This window comes from Oncorhynchus gorbuscha, unplaced genomic scaffold (assembly GCF_021184085.1).
Source record: "Oncorhynchus gorbuscha isolate QuinsamMale2020 ecotype Even-year unplaced genomic scaffold, OgorEven_v1.0 Un_scaffold_1302, whole genome shotgun sequence".
Taxonomy (NCBI): Eukaryota; Metazoa; Chordata; class Actinopteri; order Salmoniformes; family Salmonidae; genus Oncorhynchus; species Oncorhynchus gorbuscha.
In genome coordinates, this window is record NW_025746119.1 from 72,019 (window position 1) to 90,900 (window position 18,882).

The following is an 18,882-nucleotide window of genomic DNA, read 5'->3' on the forward strand; positions in this document are numbered from 1 at the left end:
ATCTAGATCTGTGGTTGGGGGAACCTCTACCTCAAGCAATGCAGTCCTAAACACATTATTGCCAAAAACCACCAATCCCAATGTCAACCTGACCTAACCCTTCAATAACCCCTTATACAGCTTTCTGCTTATTTGGGCTTTAACAGAGACCATACAGAACTTCCAAAGACAAGAAAAAAAGGGCCGTTGTTTTAGGAAACCTGATCATGAATATATTTATAACACTTCTATAAGGCTCATACAGCTATAACATGTTTGATATGCACTGATACATACAATGTCTCTCATACACATAATCATCAACCACAGAATAAAACACATCAATGTATCATAAACAGTTCACAGATTTCATTAAAACGATACAATTGAGGACCCTCCCATACGTTTATTATGACTCGGAGGACGTGTATAGTGTAGTGCATCTCAAACCACAGTAGTGGTAGTGTTATAGTTCTTATTGGATCCCAGGGATTTCACTGGTTGTACAGGGGAGGGATTAGCAGCCTGGTCAATCAGACGGACTGCTGAGCTCACGTTTAGTTTCACTTCGGGAATGTGAGCTATCGCGAGATCAGGCTGGTTTCACAAGACAAGAGGGATAACCATAGAACTTCCACTAACACACTAGCTATTCTCGTACCGTCTCTGCTCACACACTTGTGATTTAACACTTACACCCTCTCCAACTCCATAACATATCATTATCTATTATCTTCCTCTTCAAACCCTGACACATTATTATCTATGCCCTTTCACAGTCTAAAAGCCTAAAATAGTTCACATTACTGTTCGTAGTACGATCCATATGAGTCCAGTGATAGGTCTTTAAACTGGCATAGGGGGTGTGTCCTCACTGTCCTGCAACGTCATTGGTTGTCATTGTCGTTGACCGGCAGCCACACCCATGGCACAGAGATCCTCATTGGATGGTCCAGGCAGAGCAGCTTCAATAATCCCACCCTCCTATTCCAGCAGCTGGCCTATCTAAGGGGAAATGGCTCAGTTCTGCCTCCAGGACAAGACTCAAGACAACAAACATCCACCTGCAGAACCTTATTTGAGTTCCAAAACAAACATAGAAAAGCATAGAAAACTTGTAGAAAGGCTCAGAGTGGTGGGTAGGACAGGTCAAATCAGAGCACAGTAGAAAGGCTCAGAGTGGTAGGTAGGACAGGTCCAATCAGAGCACAGTAGAAAGGCTCAGAGTGGTAGGTAACAGGTCCAATCAAAGCACAGTAGAAAGGCTCAGAGTGGTAGGTAGGACAGGTCCAATCAAAGCACAGTAGAAAGGCTCAGAGTGGTGGGTAGGACAGGTCCAATCAAAGCACAGTAGAAAGGCTCAGAGTGGTGGGTAGGACAGGTCCCTATCAGAGCACAGTAGAAAGGCTCAGAGTGGTGGGTAGGACAGGTCCAATCAAAGCACAGTAGAAAGGCTCAGAGTGGTGGGTAGGACAGGTCCAATCAAAGCACAGTAGAAAGGCTCAGAGTGGTGGGTAGGACAGGTCCAATCAGAGCACAGTAGAAAGGCTCAGAGTGGTGGGTAGGACAGGTCCAATCAGAGCACAGTAGAAAGGTTCAGAGTGGTGGGTAGGACAGGTCCAATCAGAGCACAGTAGAAAGGCTCAGAGTGGTGGGTAGGACAGGTCCTATCAGAGCACAGTAGAAAGGTTTGGGCTCTGTTTTTTTTATCATTGTGATTGTCTTGAGTTAGGCTTGGTTGTCAGGTTTTGGGATGTGGGGGGCAGAGGTGGAAGGGGGCAGGGAGGAGGGTTAGGAGAAGTCCCACACCTCCTCCGTGGAGTGAGTGATGGCGGAGGTTGGGGGGTGGCAGGACGGGGTAGGGGAGCAGGACACAGGGGGGTCATCGGGGCTGGAAACTCCAAGGGGCACCGCGGGGTACATGAGACTGAGGAAGGAGTCCCGGGTATGATGCCTTTTCACCTGTCATACAGTCCACAGAAAAATACATGAATACGAAGTCAGCCACACCGTGCCACAGAATGCAATCCAGTCCAAAACACAGCCTTTTGATGATGATGAGACCTACCTGTTTGAAGAAGGCATGGGTCAACAGTGTAGAAGCAGAGGGTCTATGGAACACCAAAACAGGACAAAGTCACACCATGCCTTAATGTCCCACAACACTGTCATATCTAGCAGTCACACCGTGCCTTAATGTCCCACAACACTGTCATATCTAGCAGTCACACCGTGCCTTAATGTCCCACAACACTGTCATATCTAGCAGTCACACCGTGCCTTAATGTCCCACAACACTGTCATATCTTGCATGTCCCACAACACTGTCATATCTTGCAGTGCCTTAATGTCCAACAACACTGTCATATCTAGCAGTCACACCGTGCCTTAATGTCCCACAACACTGTCATATCTAGCAGTCACACCGTGCCTTAATGTCCCACAACACTGTCATATCTAGCAGTCACACCGTGCCTTAATGTCCCACAACACTGTCATATCTAGCAGTCACACCGTGCCTTAATGTCCCACAACACTGTCATATCTAGCAGTCACACCGTGCCTTAATGTCCCACAACACTGTCATATCTTGCAGTCACACCGTGCCTTAATGTCCCACAACACTGTCATATCTAGCAGTCACACCGTGCCTTAATGTCCCACAACACAGTCATATCTAGCAGTCACACCGTGCCTTAATGTCCCACAACACTGTCATATCTAGCAGTCACAACGTGCCTTAATGTCCCACAACACTGTCATAACTAGCAGTCACACCGTGCCTTAATGTCCCACAACACTGTCATATCTAGCAGTCACACCGTGCCTTAATGTCCCACAACACTGTCATATCTAGCAGTCACACCGTGCCTTAATGTCCCACAACACTGTCATATCTAGCAGTCACACCGTGCCTTAATGTCCCACAACACGGTCATATCTAGCAGTCACACCATGCCTTAATGTCCCACAACACTGTCATATCTAGCAGTCACACCGTGCCTTAATGTCCCACAACACTGTCATAACTAGCAGCACTGGGAATCTGACAGATCTGACAGAAATTCAGACAGAACACAAGAACATTTAAAATTGTTCCTTGAATGAAAGAACCGACTTCAAACGGAGGTACCAGAGACCCTGTGTATAACGTCTGCTGCCCCTGTGTATAACGTCTGCTGCCCCTGTGTATAACGTCCGCTGCTCCTGTGTATAACGTCCGCTGCTCCTGTGTATAACGTCCGCTGCCCCTGTGTATAACGTCCGCTGCCCCTGTGTATAACGTCTGCTGCCCCTGTGTATAACGTCCGCTGCCCCTGTGTATAACGTCCGCTGCTCCTGTGTATAACGTCCGCTGCCCCTGTGTATAACGTCCGCTGCCCCTGTGTATAACGTCCGCTGCCCCTGTGTATAACGTCCGCTGCCCCTGTGTATAACGTCCGCTGCCCCTGTGTATAACGTCCGCTGCCCCTGTGTATAACGTCCGCTGCCCCTGTGTATAACGTCCGCTGCCCCTGTGTATAACGTCCGCTGCCCCTGTGTATAACGTCCGCTGCCCCTGTGTATAACGTCCGCTGCCCCTGTGTATAACGTCTGCTGCCCTTGTGTATAACGTCCGCTGCTCCTGTGTATAACGTCTGCTGCTCCTGTGTGTGTGTGTGTCTCACCTGCATTCAGTGTGTGTGTTGTTGTCTGTGTGCTGCGTTCGGTGTGTGTTGTTGTGTGTGTGTCTCACCTGCATTCGGTGTGTGTGTTGTTGTGTCTGTGCGTTGCGTTCGGTGTGTGTGTTGTTGTGTCTGTGCGTTGCGTTCGGTGTGTGTGTTGTTGTGTCTGTGCGTTGCGTTCGGTGTGTGTGTTGCGTTCGGTGTGTGTGTTGTTGTGTGTGTTGCATTCGGTGTGTGTGTTGTTGTGTGTGTGTGTTGCGTTCGGTGTGTCTGCACACGTGTATGTCTCACCTGCAGTCGGGCTGCTGTTGCAGACACAGCTGGACCAGGTTGTGCAGGGTGACCGAGTGGTTCTTGGGGGCGGGGCTCTGAGGTCTCTCGGCGGTGGCGGTGCGGGTCAGGCTGCCCGTTACAACACTCTCCCCGATGCCAGAGTCCACCCCGGAGCGGGACACCTTCAGCCCCCTCAGCTCCCCGAGGGGGGAGGGGGCCACGTCCAGCAGACAGCAGTGGGACCCACGCAGCTTCTGGAGCAACATCTGGAGGGAGAGACACAGACATATGGACACAGTCACACAGAGGGAGATGGAGAAAAAACGAGACTCTCATAGACTGAACTATGTTTTGTAATGTATGAGAACAGCCCTTGCGTATGGCATTGTGCTGCATTAATGTAAGGCCCCAGTACCTGTGTAGGGGGCATGTCCTGGAAAGGCACCCTGCCACTGACCAGCTCACAGACTACTATCCCCAGACTGTAGATGTCTGACTTCACCCCATAGCCATGCAGGTCCTGTCGTAGCAGCTCTGGGCTGAGCCAGGGTAGCAGGGCGGGGCTGTGGTGGGGCATGTCGTACACAGTCCTCACCTTCTTCCCATCCCGCATCATACTGTAAACACTGTGCAGCCCTGAGAGGTAGACACGGCCCTCCCCAGACAGTAGGATGTGACTGGCCTTCACTCCCCTGAGAGGAAGAGGAGAAGAGCGTTCACTCTCGCCAAATCTTCAGGCTTCTACACAACTACAGTCAACTAACTATTGATGATGCATGAGGTTGTTTTTATCAGCTCAGATCAACTGTCCCTGGCACATCCTACATGTTGAGAGCAACTCCGAGCAACTATGTCCACCTGAGACAGCAAACTAGGCTGATTCTTTCAACAAATCAAATGAAATGTTATTGGTCACAAGCGCCGAATACAACAGGTGTAGACTTTGCCGTGAAGTGCTTACTCACGGGCCCTAGAAGCATTTGCTAAATAGGAAACACATAGTAACACAATAGCGAGGCTGTAAACAAGGAGTACAGGTACCATCTAACAGTTGGATTGGCTGTAGTTGGACAGAAGTCTATCGGTGTTGCTTCCGCCCCTCTCCTCGCCCCAACCTGGTCTCCAACCAGGGACCCTCTGAACACATCAGCAACTGCCACCCATGAAGCATCGTTAACTCTCGCTTGACCGCTAACTAGCGCACCGCTAACTAGCTAGCCATTTCACATCGGCTACATGTAGAAGCCTTAAAACGGTCCATATCTCTCCCTTGTCCCCGTGGTGTCTTTCCTCCCTCACCTGTGCACGTAGCCCATGAGGTGCAGGTATTGCAGAGCCTTCAGGACTCCGTGGAGGAGGTAAGCGATCAGGGACTCACTCATCCCGTCAGGGAAGAAGGTCCTCAGCAGACTATCTGCCGAACCTGGGACAGAGAGAGAGAGAGAAGTCGGTAACCATGGTTCCAAATAGTTCGTAATGTTTCTTACAAACATAGGCATTTTTTACCATGTCATTTCTGTACCATAAAAAATCAAGTTCAACCAAATTATCGCTGAGAGAAGGAGCATGGATGAAGAGAGATGGGGGAGTAAGTGTGGGAGAGGGATGGTGAGAGGAAACGAGTGTTAGAAGATGCATGCAGTAGACTGACCGTAGCCCATGAGTGGTGTGAGGACCCAGAGCTGGCAGCAGGAGCTGAAGACCAGGCGAGAGGTCAGCAGGTTGGGGTGGCGGAAAAGCCTGGAGAGAAGAACCTCGTTCTGGGGACACAGCCAGGAAACACTGGGGTCACATAGCCAGGAAACACTGGGGTCACACAGCTAGGAAACACTGGGGTCACACAGCCAGGAAACACTGGGGTCACACAGCCAGGAAACACTGGGGTCACACAGCCAGGAAACGCTGGGGTTACACAGCCAGGAAACACTGGGGTCACACAGCCAGGAAACACTGGGGTCACACAGCCAGGAAACACTGGGGTCACACAGCCAGGAAACGCTGGGGTTACACAGCCAGGAAACACTTGGGTCACACAGACAGGAAACACTGGGGTCACACAGACAGGAAACACTGGGGTCACACAGTCAGCAAGGTGGCTTGTACCACTGCCAAGTGCCAACAATGTTATTATGAACAATGACCTAAATGGTCCCTGACCCTGGATCTAGAGAGCATGAGTGCAGGTTTTTGTTCTAGCCCAATGCTAACTCATCTTTTTCAAGCAATCGTCCGACTCAACTAACTAAGAAATGGATTAGTTAAATCAGGTGTTTTGAATCAGTTGTGGCTGGAACAATGTATCTTATGACATGAACTTCAATGAAAAGACAAGGTGGGTCGTATCTGTAGGACCTTTAAAACAGTACCGCACCATCAACTGTAGCAGCTCATCCTCAGTACACTCATCCAGGTTGGTGTTCTTGACTGCCACCAGCTGGCGGGAGGGGGTGTGGCGCGCCATGCGCACCTGGCTCAGGTTGTTGAAGCCTTTCCCTGTGAACACGGTTTGGTAATAAATATTAAGACACGTAGAAACACGTTCAACTCTGAAAATGCTTCATTCTCAGGTACTGTGTGGTTAGTATGGTCTTCAATAATCCAGGGAGATTTGTGAACTAATATTTTGAATTGGCCAGTTTATTCAACAGCCGTGCCAAAAGGTAATAGACTATGTGTAACAGAAAATGTCCACAATACAAACGCTTTATACTCGGGCTATGTGTAGTATGGGACTTGGTCAGTGAAATTGTAAACAATGCTTTTGGATGAGCTATTCTATTCAACAGTAACATGCTAAAAGGAAATATGCTTTGTATTTGTCAGAGGAGATATTACTCTGCAGGCAACAACTATGTAGTGAAAGGACTTGTCTTTCTGGGTTGTAGTGATTAGTTGATTTGTGACCAATGGTATGCTCACCCAGCTCTGACAGCAGCTGGTAGTGGGCGGAGTTAGCAGAGAGCGCTGTGATGTCATCACTGCCTGCACCACCCCAGGTGAAAGTGCATTCTGAGACGTCGGAGCTCTGTGAAGAATCAAACACACACATACTCACACACAACCCTGAAATGTATCAGCAGCATATTTCATTAGATCACAGAACATGTAGTAACAACATGGTAATATGTATGAAACTTGTTGTAGCTGGTCACAATATAATAACCTTCTTTACCTAGATGAGGGATAGTTCACCCAAAGGAACTGTTTTTCTTACCCTGAAGGCAATCTACAAATACAGTCTACAAGTGCTTTAGTATAGCATGGTATGTTTAACTAAAATGAAATGGGCCCATTTAGCAGAGAAGAGGAAGCAGAATGAGGGTGAGTGAGTGTTGCCTTTGAGCCTGAAGAGGTCAAAGTACTATGGTGTTGTGGTGATGACCAACCAGTGGCTGCCACAGGGGGGCCCTGTGGTGTTAAGCTACACAGGGTAATGCTGGGGTGGGGGTAGTTTCACTGGGGCCGGTATTGGGGGGAGGGAGAGGCTGTAAAGTACTTTGTGTTAAGGGGTCAGGGCCGTGCACAGACCTTTCAGGGGGCAGATGCTTAAACTAATTCATACCTCGAAATTCAGAACATACCACAGCTTTTGTAGCGAACCATTTTATTTGTTTTAGCATAGACCTATTTATTTCTGCAACAACACACTCAATCATTACAAAATGAAAGCTAGTTAGTTACAGTGCCTCCTAACGACGTGGGGAAAAGGAGGGCTATCAGCTGATCATTCAGGTTGATGATTGATGTAAATCTGCTAGTTAGTTACAGTGCCTCCTAAAGACGTGGGGAAAAGGAGGGCTATCAGCTGATCATTCAGGTTGATGATTGATGTAAATCTGCTAGTTAGTTACTGTGCCTCCTAAAGACGTGGGGAAAAGGAGGGCTATCAGCTGATCATTCAGGTTGATGATTGATGTAAATCTGCTAGTTAGTTACTGTGCCTCCTAAAGACGTGGGGAAAAGGAGGGCTATCAGCTGATCATTCAGGTTGATGATTGATGTAAATCTGCTAGTTAGTTACAGTGCCTCCTAAAGACGTGGGGAAAAGGAGGGCTATCAGCTGATCATTCAGGTTGATGATTGATGTAAATCTGCTAGTTAGTTAGCAAGACTTGTTTTTATTGATTGTGATTTATCTTAAATGCTCTTAAATAATAACTTCATGATATGAACCTCATCATCCTCTAACTCAAGAAATATTGCTGGCTGGCTATTGGCTTGTGTGGATATTTTAGTATCACCTGGTGGTTAACTAGAGTCTTAATCTCATGACTCTGGATCAGAAGGTTGTGAGGAGGACACTTGTGTTTTATTTGAACCCTATCCAAACCTTAACCCTTAGCAAACCAATCAGAATGAGTGTCTAACCTTAACCCTTAGCTTAACCAATCAGAATGAGTGTCTAACCTTAACCCTTAGCTTAACCAATCAGAATGAGTGTCTAACCTTAACCCTTAGCTTAACCATTCAGAATGAGTGTCTAACCTTAACCCTTAGCTTAAACATTCAGAATGAGTGTCTAACCTTAACCCTTAGCTTAACCATTCAGAATGAGTGTCTAACCTTAACCCTTAGCTTAACCAATCAGAATGAGTGTCTAACCTTAACCCTTAGCTTAACCAATCAGAATGAGTGTCTAACCTTAACCCTTAGCTTAACCAATCAGAATGAGTGTCTAACCTTAACCCTTAGCTTAACCATTCAGAATGAGTGTCTAACCTTAACCCTTAGCTTAACCATTCAGAATGAGTGTCTAACCTTAACCCTTAGCTTAACCAATCAGAATGAGTGTCTAACCTTAGCCCTTAGCTTAACCAATCAGAATGAGTGTCTAACCTTAACCCTTAGGTTAACCAATCAGAATGAGTGTCTAACCTTATCCCTTAGCTTAACCATTCAGAATGAGTGTCTAACCTTAACCCTTAGCTTAACCATTCAGAATGAGTGTCTAACCTTAACCCTTAGCTTAACCAATCAGAATGAGTGTCTAACCTTAACCCTTAGCTTAACCATTCAGAATGAGTGTCTAACCTTAACCCTTAGCTTAACCAATCAGAATGAGTGTCTAACCTTAACCCTTAGCTTAACCATTCAGAATGAGTGTCTAACCTTAACCCTTAGCTTAACCAATCAGAATGAGTGTCTAACCTTAACCCTTAGCTTAACCATTCAGAATGAGTGTGTAACCTTAACCCTTAGCTTAACCATTCAGAATGAGTGTCTAACCTTAACCCTTAGCTTAACCAATCAGAATGAGTGTCTAACCTTAACCCTTAGCTTAACCAATCAGAATGAGTGTCTAACCTTAACCCTTAGCTTAACCAATCAGAATGAGTGTCTAACCTTAACCCTTAGCTTAACCAATCAGAATGAGTGTCTAAACAATGTTTTAACCCGATCCAAAACCTTAACCGTTAATCTTCTAAATTTGACGTTTGGAGCAATTTTGAAATGTGATGTTTGGAGAAATAGAACGATACCTAGCATGTGGAGTCAACCCAGAGTGTAAAAAGTACTTTGAAATGTGTCGTTTGGAGCAACTTCGAAATGTGACGTTTAGATCCATGTAAATAAACATCTGATTCTGCAGTGAGACTGGGAGAGCTTGTTGCTAGCCTAGACTACCTGTGACGCTGCTGCCAACTGAGGAAGGGATGGAGTCGGGTCGGGGGGAGGGTCGTTGATGTAGCCGCTCCTCTCTCTGTGCTCTGCCAATGTGTTCCTTCCGTCCCTCTCCTCGCCCCTACCTCGCCCCTACCTGGCCTCGAACCAGGGACCCTCTGCACCAATCGACAACAGTCACCCTCAAAGCACCGTTACTCATCGCTCCACAAAGCCGCAGGGAAACAATTACTTCAAGGTCTCAGAGCGAGTGATGTCACCAATTGAAGCGCTATTAGTGCGCACCCCGCTAACTAGCTAGCCATTTCACACCGGTTACACCAACTAGACTGAATATTGATGATGTAACTCAAGGGTTAATCAAATGTTATACTGCTGTGGCAACACTGTTGAAATGATAAACTAGGTAGCTAGCTACACACACTAGACTGGTGGCCGCATCTCATGCATGTTTGGATACCGGGCATGTGCAATCTCAGTACATGGACGACTGGGGAAAAAGGCGCAACTGGGCAAGCGCGAGATCTGTACAGGGCTGACCAACAGGAGCAACCAACAGGTCTGACCAACAGGAGCAACCAACAGGAGCAACCAACAGGAGCAACCAACAGGGCTGACCAACAGGAGCAACCAACAGGAGCAACCAACAGGGCTGACCAACAGGAGCAACCAACAGGTCTGACCAACAGGAGCAACCAACAGGAGCAACCAACAGGTCTGACCAACAGGAGCAACCAACAGGAGCAACCAACAGGAGCAACCAACAGGAGCAACCAACAGGTCTGACCAACAGGAGCAACCAACAGGAGCAACCAACAGGAGCAACCAACAGGAGCAACCAACAGGTCTGACCAACAGGAGCAACCAACAGGAGCAACCAACAGGAGCAACCAACAGGAGCAACCAACAGGAGCAACCAACAGGGCTGACCAACAGGGCTGACCAACAGGAGCAACCAACAGGAGCAACCAACAGGAGCAACCAACAGGTCTGACCAACAGGAGCAACCAACAGGAGCAACCAACAGGAGCAATCAACAGGTCTGATCAACAGGAGCAACCAACAGGTCTGATCAACAGGAGCAACCAACAGGAGCAACCAACAGGAGCAACCAACAGGAGCAACCAACAGGGCTGACCAACAGGAGCAACCAACAGGAGCAACCAACAGGAGCAACCAACAGGTCTGATCAACAGGAGCAACCAACAGGAGCAACCAACAGGAGCAACCAACAGGAGCAACCAACAGGAACAAACAACAGGAGCAACCAACAGGGCTGACCAACAGGAGCAACCAACAGGAGCAACCAACAGGAGCAACCAACAGGAGCAACCAACAGGGCTGACCAACAGGAGCAACCAACAGGAGCAACCAACAGGAGCAACCAACAGGGCTGACCAACAGGAGCAACCAACAGGTCTGTCCAACAGGAGCAACCAACAGGAGCAACCAACAGGGCTGACCAACAGGAGCAACCAACAGGGCTAACCAACAGGAGCAACCAACAAGTCTGATCAAGAGGAGCAACCAACAGGGCTGACCAACAGGGCTGACCAACAGGGCTGACCAACAGGAGCAACCAACAGGAGCAACCAACAGGGCTGACCAACAGGGCTGACCAACAGGGCTGACCAACAGGAGCAACCAACAGGGCTGACCAACAGGAGCAACCAACAGGGCTGACCAACAGGAGCAACCAACAGGAGCAACCAACAGGAGCAACCAACAGGGCTGACCAACAGGAGCAACCAACAGGAGCAACCAACAGGAGCAACCAACAGGGCTGACCAACAGGAGCAACCAACAGGTCTGTCCAACAGGAGCAACCAACAGGGCTGACCAACAGGAGCAACCAACAGGAGCAACCAACAGGAGCAACCAACAGGTCTGACCAACAGGAGCAACCAACAGGGCTGACCAACAGGAGCAAACAAAAGGAGCAAGCAACAGGTCTGTCCAACAGGAGCAACCAACAGGTCTGTCCAACAGGAGCAACCAACAGGAGCAACCAACAGGAGCAACCAACAGGAGCAACCAACAGGGCTGACCAACAGGAGCAACCAACAGGTCTGTCCAACAGGAGCAACCAACAGGAGCAACCAACAGGGCTGACCAACAGGAGCAACCAACAGGGCTAACCAACAGGAGCAACCAACAAGTCTGATCAAGAGGAGCAACCAACAGGGCTGACCAACAGGGCTGACCAACAGGGCTGACCAACAGGAGCAACCAACAGGAGCAACCAACAGGGCTGACCAACAGGGCTGACCAACAGGGCTGACCAACAGGAGCAACCAACAGGGCTGACCAACAGGAGCAACCAACAGGGCTGACCAACAGGAGCAACCAACAGGAGCAACCAACAGGAGCAACCAACAGGGCTGACCAACAGGAGCAACCAACAGGAGCAACCAACAGGAGCAACCAACAGGGCTGACCAACAGGAGCAACCAACAGGTCTGTCCAACAGGAGCAACCAACAGGGCTGACCAACAGGAGCAACCAACAGGAGCAACCAACAGGAGCAACCAACAGGTCTGACCAACAGGAGCAACCAACAGGGCTGACCAACAGGAGCAACCAACAGGAGCAACCAACAGGTCTGTCCAACAGGAGCAACCAACAGGTCTGTCCAACAGGAGCAACCAACAGGTCTGTCCAACAGGAGCAACCAACAAGTCTGATCAAGAGGAGCAACCAACAGGGCTGACCAACAGGAGCAACCAACAGGGCTGACCAACAGGGCTGACCAACAGGGCTGACCAACAGGAGCAACCAGCAGGAGCAACCAACAGGGCTGACCAACAGGAGCAACCAACAGGGCTGACCAACAGGAGCAACCAACACACGACATCATGACGACTTGCGGGCAATCGGTTCAGAACAACAATGACCAAAACTTTTATTTAAAAAATTATATATACACCACCACACAAAAGGGCACATGGCGAGTGGGAGGGCAAAGTGCAGGTGGACTCCCATCTGTGCACGTGCCTGGGCGGGATGCTGTGGCAGTTAGCTCCAGGGTGAGCTGACACAGCAGCTATGAAAAAGGCTTGCTGCTGTGCTATACAGCATGAATAGCTTTGGTTCACTTATAGGCTATGTAATGTTCTAGCGATCTGGTCAGTGGCTGGCAGCCCTATTATGTGGTAGGTTACATGCAGCTCTACCATCACATAGACAGGACCCAAAACTGTCCTGTGTTGTCCTAGTGGTCCTTTCTGACCTCTGACCTGATAGAATAGAACTAGGCTGACCACACCATAAAGACAAGGCCGGGTGGGCTTCAGTGCTCCGATTGGATGCCAACAGAGTGGACACAGCACTGTACTGACCAGGTATTGGTGGCTGACGTCCTCATACTGGTCCTCTATGCTGATTGGCTGGACCTGAGTGGGGGAGATGCAGGAGCAGTCCTGGGGAAGAGGGGAGGAGGGAGGAGGGGGTGAGACATGCTCCCGGAGGAGAAGAGAATAGAGGAGAGGAGTGAGACGGTCCAATAGGGAAGGAGGGAGGAGAGGACAGGCATGCCGTCATGCCCTTATAAGGAGATAAGGAGGGACTTAGGAGGACAACACTGAAGAGATACTTTTAGAGCATCAAGGTTGGAGCCAATGTGGAAAACAACAGTGTTTGTGGAGGAAGACATGCAGTGCATGTCCATGAAGTGACTGCTACTTTAGAAAGAGACCGTTGATGACAGGGTTAGCAGCAGATTGGTACCCATGATATAACCTACAGGGAAAGGTAATGGCAATATGCATGGATAATGAGATGGGTCTTATGAATGAACCCTGATAAAGAAAGCATGAGTTCTAGGATTGGAGCATGGCCAGATCAATGCGCTATGAGAGAGAAACACTGCACACCTGGAGGAGACGCTGGCTCATTAGATCACCATCATCATCATCATCAACCTCTTTAGATAAATCAGTGTCATGATCGGCTAAACATCAAAGCCATGCTGATTAGAATAAATATCCCTTACCAAGAAAGACATGGAGTTCTCTTCGTGGGTGTTAGCGCTTCACGCGATGGCATTTATCCGCTCCACGACCACAGCACGCGCTGTACAATGAGAGCGATGGAGAGAGAGAGGGAGGGAGAGGGAGAGAGAGGGAGAGAGAGAGAATGAGCAAGAGGAGAAATACATGGTAACATGAGAGACTTAGTTAGGATTCAACCTGAGAGACAGCCTCCCCCATGGGGCGTCTGTATGTCCATACAGTTTACCTGGCTGTACTCTGCCGGGTTCAGATTCCACTGCGTTGGCATCTGGCTTCATCACTTCATGCAAAACACTGCTCCACGTTCTTGAAAAACATCACACAAAATGACTGACGATTAAAGAAGCAATAATAGCCCAGCAGGGATTTTGTGCTGAACGCATGCTGTTGTAAAAAAATACATTTTCACGGAGGTATCAAAATGTCTCGACAAAAATAACTATGCCAGTCGGTGACCACAAAATACTGAGATTAAAACACGCATTACGTGACTGTTTGGTGCGCAATAGCCCGATTCACATCGGTATTCGTTACATTTTCGTGATACAGAATCATTGTAGCCACATCTGAATGTAAGCATCTGAAATGCATGTGGTCCATCGCTTTGGCTGTAGCTAAGTGCCTCGATGGATATTTTCTCCCCGTCTCTCCTGCCACAGCATGAATGGGAAGGGGACTTTGAGGACAGTGCGTCGTCGTGTCCCATTCTATGAGCGCGCGAACTAATGATGAGTCCTTGGTCCCTGACCGTTATTGTTCTTTATAGGTCGTCGCTGCCATCTACCCACCACTGTGAAAGCTGTAAGTCTTTAACAACCCTATATAGTGACAGTTCTTGCCTGTTGTTGTTGGGGAATTATTTAGCTTTTAACCGATATTCTATTGTATTGTATTCCAGTCTATTCTGTTCTATTCTAGCTATTTTATTATAATCTACTGACAGACACCCTACTAGGGGGGAAAATGGTTGAATCAACGTTGTTTCCACATCATAAAATAATCATATGTAATGGCGTTGAATCAGCGTGGGGAAATGATTGGATGTGCCAAAAGGCATCAACATAAAAGGCCATTTCGTATTTTTTAAATCACATGATGTGGTGACATTGTTGTTGATTTCCCGTTGATTTCACGTTAGTTGACAACTCAACAAAATGTAAATCAAAACGACGTTGGACTGATGTCTGTGTCCAGTGGAACGGGCCCAACACTGTAGCAGAGAAAGGTTGTCCTCTCTGATTGTAACCTACACATGTTTAGTACATGTTTTCATATAACCACGTAAAAAATAATCCCATAATTAACATAATCACATTATTTGTGGATGCAGGATTGCATATGACTGCAATGAGTTTACTTACACTGAAAATCAGTTTATGAAATCTTCATGCCCAATCATAACAAAATCAGGCTGGGTTTTTTAACCAACTTACTCTTGCTCTGAATGCGAAACAAACTTGAACAAACCAAGCATGCCATGAGGAAGCTTACAACTCGCAACTTAAACATTTATAACTTGGCAAAGTTAAGACTTATGACGACGCAAAATATGACGTAATGTACAAGTTGTGCGTACAGACACTGTTTTGACTGAAGATAATAAAATATTTTCAAGATGTAATGTAATGAAATAGAAACAAATTGCGATGCGTTATACACACTGTTAGAACAACTGTATATTTTTGAGAGTATGAAGTTTGAAACTTATAGTTAATGGCAACAACATACTTCACCTATGTTCTTGCTCTCCTCTCAGATGATTTGACGTAATGACGTAGATACTAAACTTGCGAGAACCTGATAAAAGTTTGGTTATTATTGTTATACATTTAATTTTCATCTGTGAACCGCACTGATTTATACCAGCACTTTTTGTGTATTTTTTCCCTAATTCGTAGTACATTTTAGTTTTAATTCCATGTATCTTAAATTGATTTTAAATATGAATTTACAAAATAGATAACAAATAACAAATCTCAATGTATTTAGTGTAGGACTTTTATTTAGAAACACCACTCAATAAATATTGTCGCGTAATTTACACGTCACTCTTTTCATCCGCGCGCTATTTCATGACGTGTTAAAACTATCAACACCAACAGTCTGCCTGCTAATTTTCCCCCTAATATCTATTGTTGCCATTGTTTGAGATTTAGGATTGATGGGACCACATGTGCTCTGGGATTTGTCTAAGGTGTTTAAAATACATCGAAAGGTAGGTTGATGTTAATTTATATTACATGAAAATCCGGATCATGAAATCCTTGCCAAAGGCCGGATGGAAATCACGGATGTGCCACAGTACTACCTAGCTCTGCAATGTTCATCATCACTACCCCCCCAAAACACATCTCAGTCTTCTCAGAACGAAATCGTGAGATTAGAATTTTAACGGGCGAAAACATACTTTTTGCGATTGTCGGATTGGTTTATTATTATGAAACAAGTCCTCGCTCTGTCCTCTTGTCGGATTGGTTTATTATTATGAAACAAGTCCTTGCTCTGTCCTCTTGTCGGATTGGTTTATTATTATGAAACAAGTCCTTGCTCTGTCCTCTTGTCGGATTGGTTTATTATTATGAAACAAGTCCTCGCTCTGTCCTCTTGTCGGATTGTTCCATTGGTAGCGAGATCAAAGATGATTTTTGCACTTGTCACTTCTGCTCATCGCAGTTTATATTTAAATCCATATACTACGCCGTTGTTTTTATTATTACCCACAATCAGCGAGATGTTTTGTTGTTGTTTGTGACGAACACTCCACGGTGGTTACACTGTATCCCGCGAACACTCCACGGTGGTTACACTGTATCCCGCGAACACATCATAGTATTCTTACTGTTGATAAAGCAACAATGTAGCTATCAATGTTTGACATTGCCCCATGCTGACTGTTGCAGATCCCAAAGCCCAGAAGACTATATTCGAATTCCCTGTTTAGGATCATTTAAGTGTAATGACTTGGGAATGAAACATTTTAACTAATATCTAAACTTTACATCCAATCTTGTACTTGTTGGAATCAAGTAGATTATATTTCCACCAATCATTGGTTAAATTTGATTTATGAACATGTTAATGCACAAATTCTAGACCGAATGATGATTAGCTAATTCTTTCTTCCCTCCTAGATGTGACTGTTTCTAACTTTTTTTTGATTTTCCAAGTAAAAATAAGACTACAGTTTCAAGTAAATAAGACATTTCTCCTCAGGATGAGTGTGGTTATGGACAGTTGTTCCACTAACTACTCAGCAGACCGTCCCAGAGCCGTTGTTATGTGTGTCTGGTGTTGAGTTGGAACTCCTGCTCAGACAGTCTGGTATCACATGGTCCTCTTGCCTCCTCCTGACACCCAAACAGTCATGTGCAGCAGAGAGTCCGTTAGATGGGAGCTAGCTAATTGGAGATTGTTTCTAGGGAATCACACAGAGTCAGAGGAAGAGAGTTGTAGGAACTCCTTTCACTCTACTGAGCCGAGCTGTACTGCGCTGACCAGGTTATGCAACCCTCATAGTTGCTAGAAAGGACACGGTTCGGCTCGTCACGATAGTATGAAAACAGTAAAAGTGGGTGAGAGAGAAAGAGAGGGTTGGGGCAGAGCAGGTGGTCCTATCACTGCAGATGAGACCTTAGTTCAGCACCTGTACACAAGATTAGATAACCTCCCTTTCTCCTCTCTATTCCTTCATAACTACAGGAAGGGGAAAGGTTGGCAACAGTCTCCACCATGCTGTTTTGATCTGTGAAGCCCTTGTAGACAGTCTCCACCATGCTGTTTTGACCTGTGAAGCCCTTGTAGACAGTCTCCACCATGCTGTTTTGATCTGTGAAGCCCTTGTAGACAGTCTCCACCATGCTGTTTTGACCTGTGAAGCCCTTGTAGACAGTCTCCACCATGCTGCTTTGACCTGTGAAACCCTTGTAGACAGTCTCCACCATGCTGTTTTGACCTGTGAAGCCCTTGTAGACAGTCTCCACCATGCTGCTTTGATCTATGAAGCCCTTGTAGACCGTCTCCACCATGCTGCTTTGATCTGTGAAGCCCTTGTAGACAGTCTCCACCATGCTGCTTTGATCTGTGAAGCCCTTGTAGACAGTCTCCACCATGCTGCTTTGACCTGTGAAGCCCTTGTAGACAGTCTCCACCATGCTGCTTTGATCTGTGAAGCCCTTGTAGACAGTCTCCACCATGCTGCTTTGATCTGTGAAGCCCTTGTAGACAGTCTCCACCATGCTGCTTTGACCTGTCAAGCCCTTGTAGACAGTCTCCACCATGCTGCTTTGACCTGTCAAGCCCTTGTAGACAGTCTCCACCATGCTGCTTTGACCTGTCAAGCCCTTGTAGACAGTCTCCACCATGCTGCTTTGACCTGTCAAGCCCTTGTAGACAGTCTCCACCATGCTGTTTTGACCTGTCAAGCCCTTGTAGACAGTCTCCACCATGCTGCTTTGACCTGTCAAGCCCTTGTAGACAGTCTCCACCATGCTGCTTTGACCTGTCAAGCCCTTGTAGACAGTCTCCACCATGCTGCTTTGACCTGTCAAGCCCTTGTAGACAGTCTCCACCATGCTGCTTTGACCTGTCAAGCCCTTGTAGACAGTCTCCACCATGCTGTTTTGACCTGTCAAGCCCTTGTAGATCAGCGGTAGGGAATGACAGGACATGAGGAAGGGAAGCCATTGGGAAAGCCATCTCTTGGGAAATGCCTCTCATGACCTTTCACCTTATCAGAGAAGGGGGGGGGGCGGGGCGGGGCTACGCTCTGATTCTCTGCGCCTCTCCCCGACGCGTTTACTTGTTCACTGTCCCTCAGTTGTTAAAGGTATTGATTTCTTTGTGTTAACATGAGGTAGATGGGCTAGAATGAGATCACAGCTTGAAGAGAAGGATATAGGCTAGACAAGGCTAGAGAATCTTCCTGCAGTCAGGGAGAAGGAATGAAATAAAGAAATATAAACCCATGTCTCAGTTAGCTACCTTGTCTCTTGTGTGTAGAGTAGACCAGTGACAGCATGTGGTGCAGTGTACTGTCAACTCTCATTTGGTTTGCCTTGCCCAAGGATGGATATGTCACTGAAACAAGGCCTGCTGCACTACTGTGGGTAAGGATGGATGTATCTGATGCTAAGTCCAATTCAAAAGGTTGCATTAAACATACTTCATCTCAAAGCAGGACATCTGGGTCTTATTTACTGGGAAACGGCAAGAGGGCCAAAACGGGGAGGGACTTACAGTACCTGTACCTGATTTTGTCCAATAAGAAATGCATGTTTTAGTTTTCCATTGCAAAATGTTTTGATACGCTGTGCACTAATGAATACGACCCTGGT

The 18,882-nt window shown here is 46.9% G+C and overlaps 2 protein-coding genes across 4 annotated transcripts in view; one reads left to right on the plus strand and one right to left on the minus strand.

Moving 5' to 3' along the window:
* Positions 1-201: 201 nt before the first annotated feature.
* Positions 202-15,341, minus strand: stradb (STE20 related adaptor beta). Of its 3 annotated transcripts, none has more exons than XM_046337165.1 (12): positions 15,278-15,341; positions 13,776-13,855; positions 13,531-13,610; positions 12,878-12,958; positions 6,837-6,942; positions 6,289-6,410; positions 5,569-5,677; positions 5,217-5,340; positions 4,333-4,609; positions 3,936-4,183; positions 2,048-2,090; positions 202-1,941 (listed from the first exon to the last, which is right to left on the minus strand). In XM_046337165.1, exons 3-12 carry the CDS (start codon positions 13,540-13,542, stop codon positions 1,771-1,773), a joined length of 1,293 nt encoding a protein of 430 aa, XP_046193121.1. In that variant the 5' UTR covers positions 13,543-13,610; positions 13,776-13,855; positions 15,278-15,341; the 3' UTR covers positions 202-1,770. The 3 variants fall into 3 exon arrangements, with proteins under 3 accessions (XP_046193121.1, XP_046193122.1, XP_046193123.1); XM_046337166.1 differs by having other exon boundaries at positions 15,283-15,315; XM_046337167.1 differs by lacking the exon at positions 12,878-12,958.
* A 268-nt stretch (positions 15,342-15,609) lies between these two features.
* trak2 (trafficking protein, kinesin binding 2) overlaps positions 15,610-18,882 on the plus strand; it is a 49,096-nt gene continuing 45,823 nt past the window's right edge. The window contains 1 exon segment of the mRNA XM_046337162.1: positions 15,610-15,764. The gene's annotated coding sequence lies outside the window, so the exon portion shown is untranslated.

Coding starts and splice junctions, on each gene's coding strand:
- stradb (XM_046337165.1), bottom strand. Junction 6,411..6,836: donor CCAGCTGCTGTCAGAGCTGG/GTGAGCATACCA, acceptor CCGTGTTCACAG/GGAAAGGCTTCAACAACCTG. Junction 1,942..2,047: donor CCCATGCCTTCTTCAAACAG/GTAGGTCTCATC, acceptor ACTGTATGACAG/GTGAAAAGGCATCATACCCG.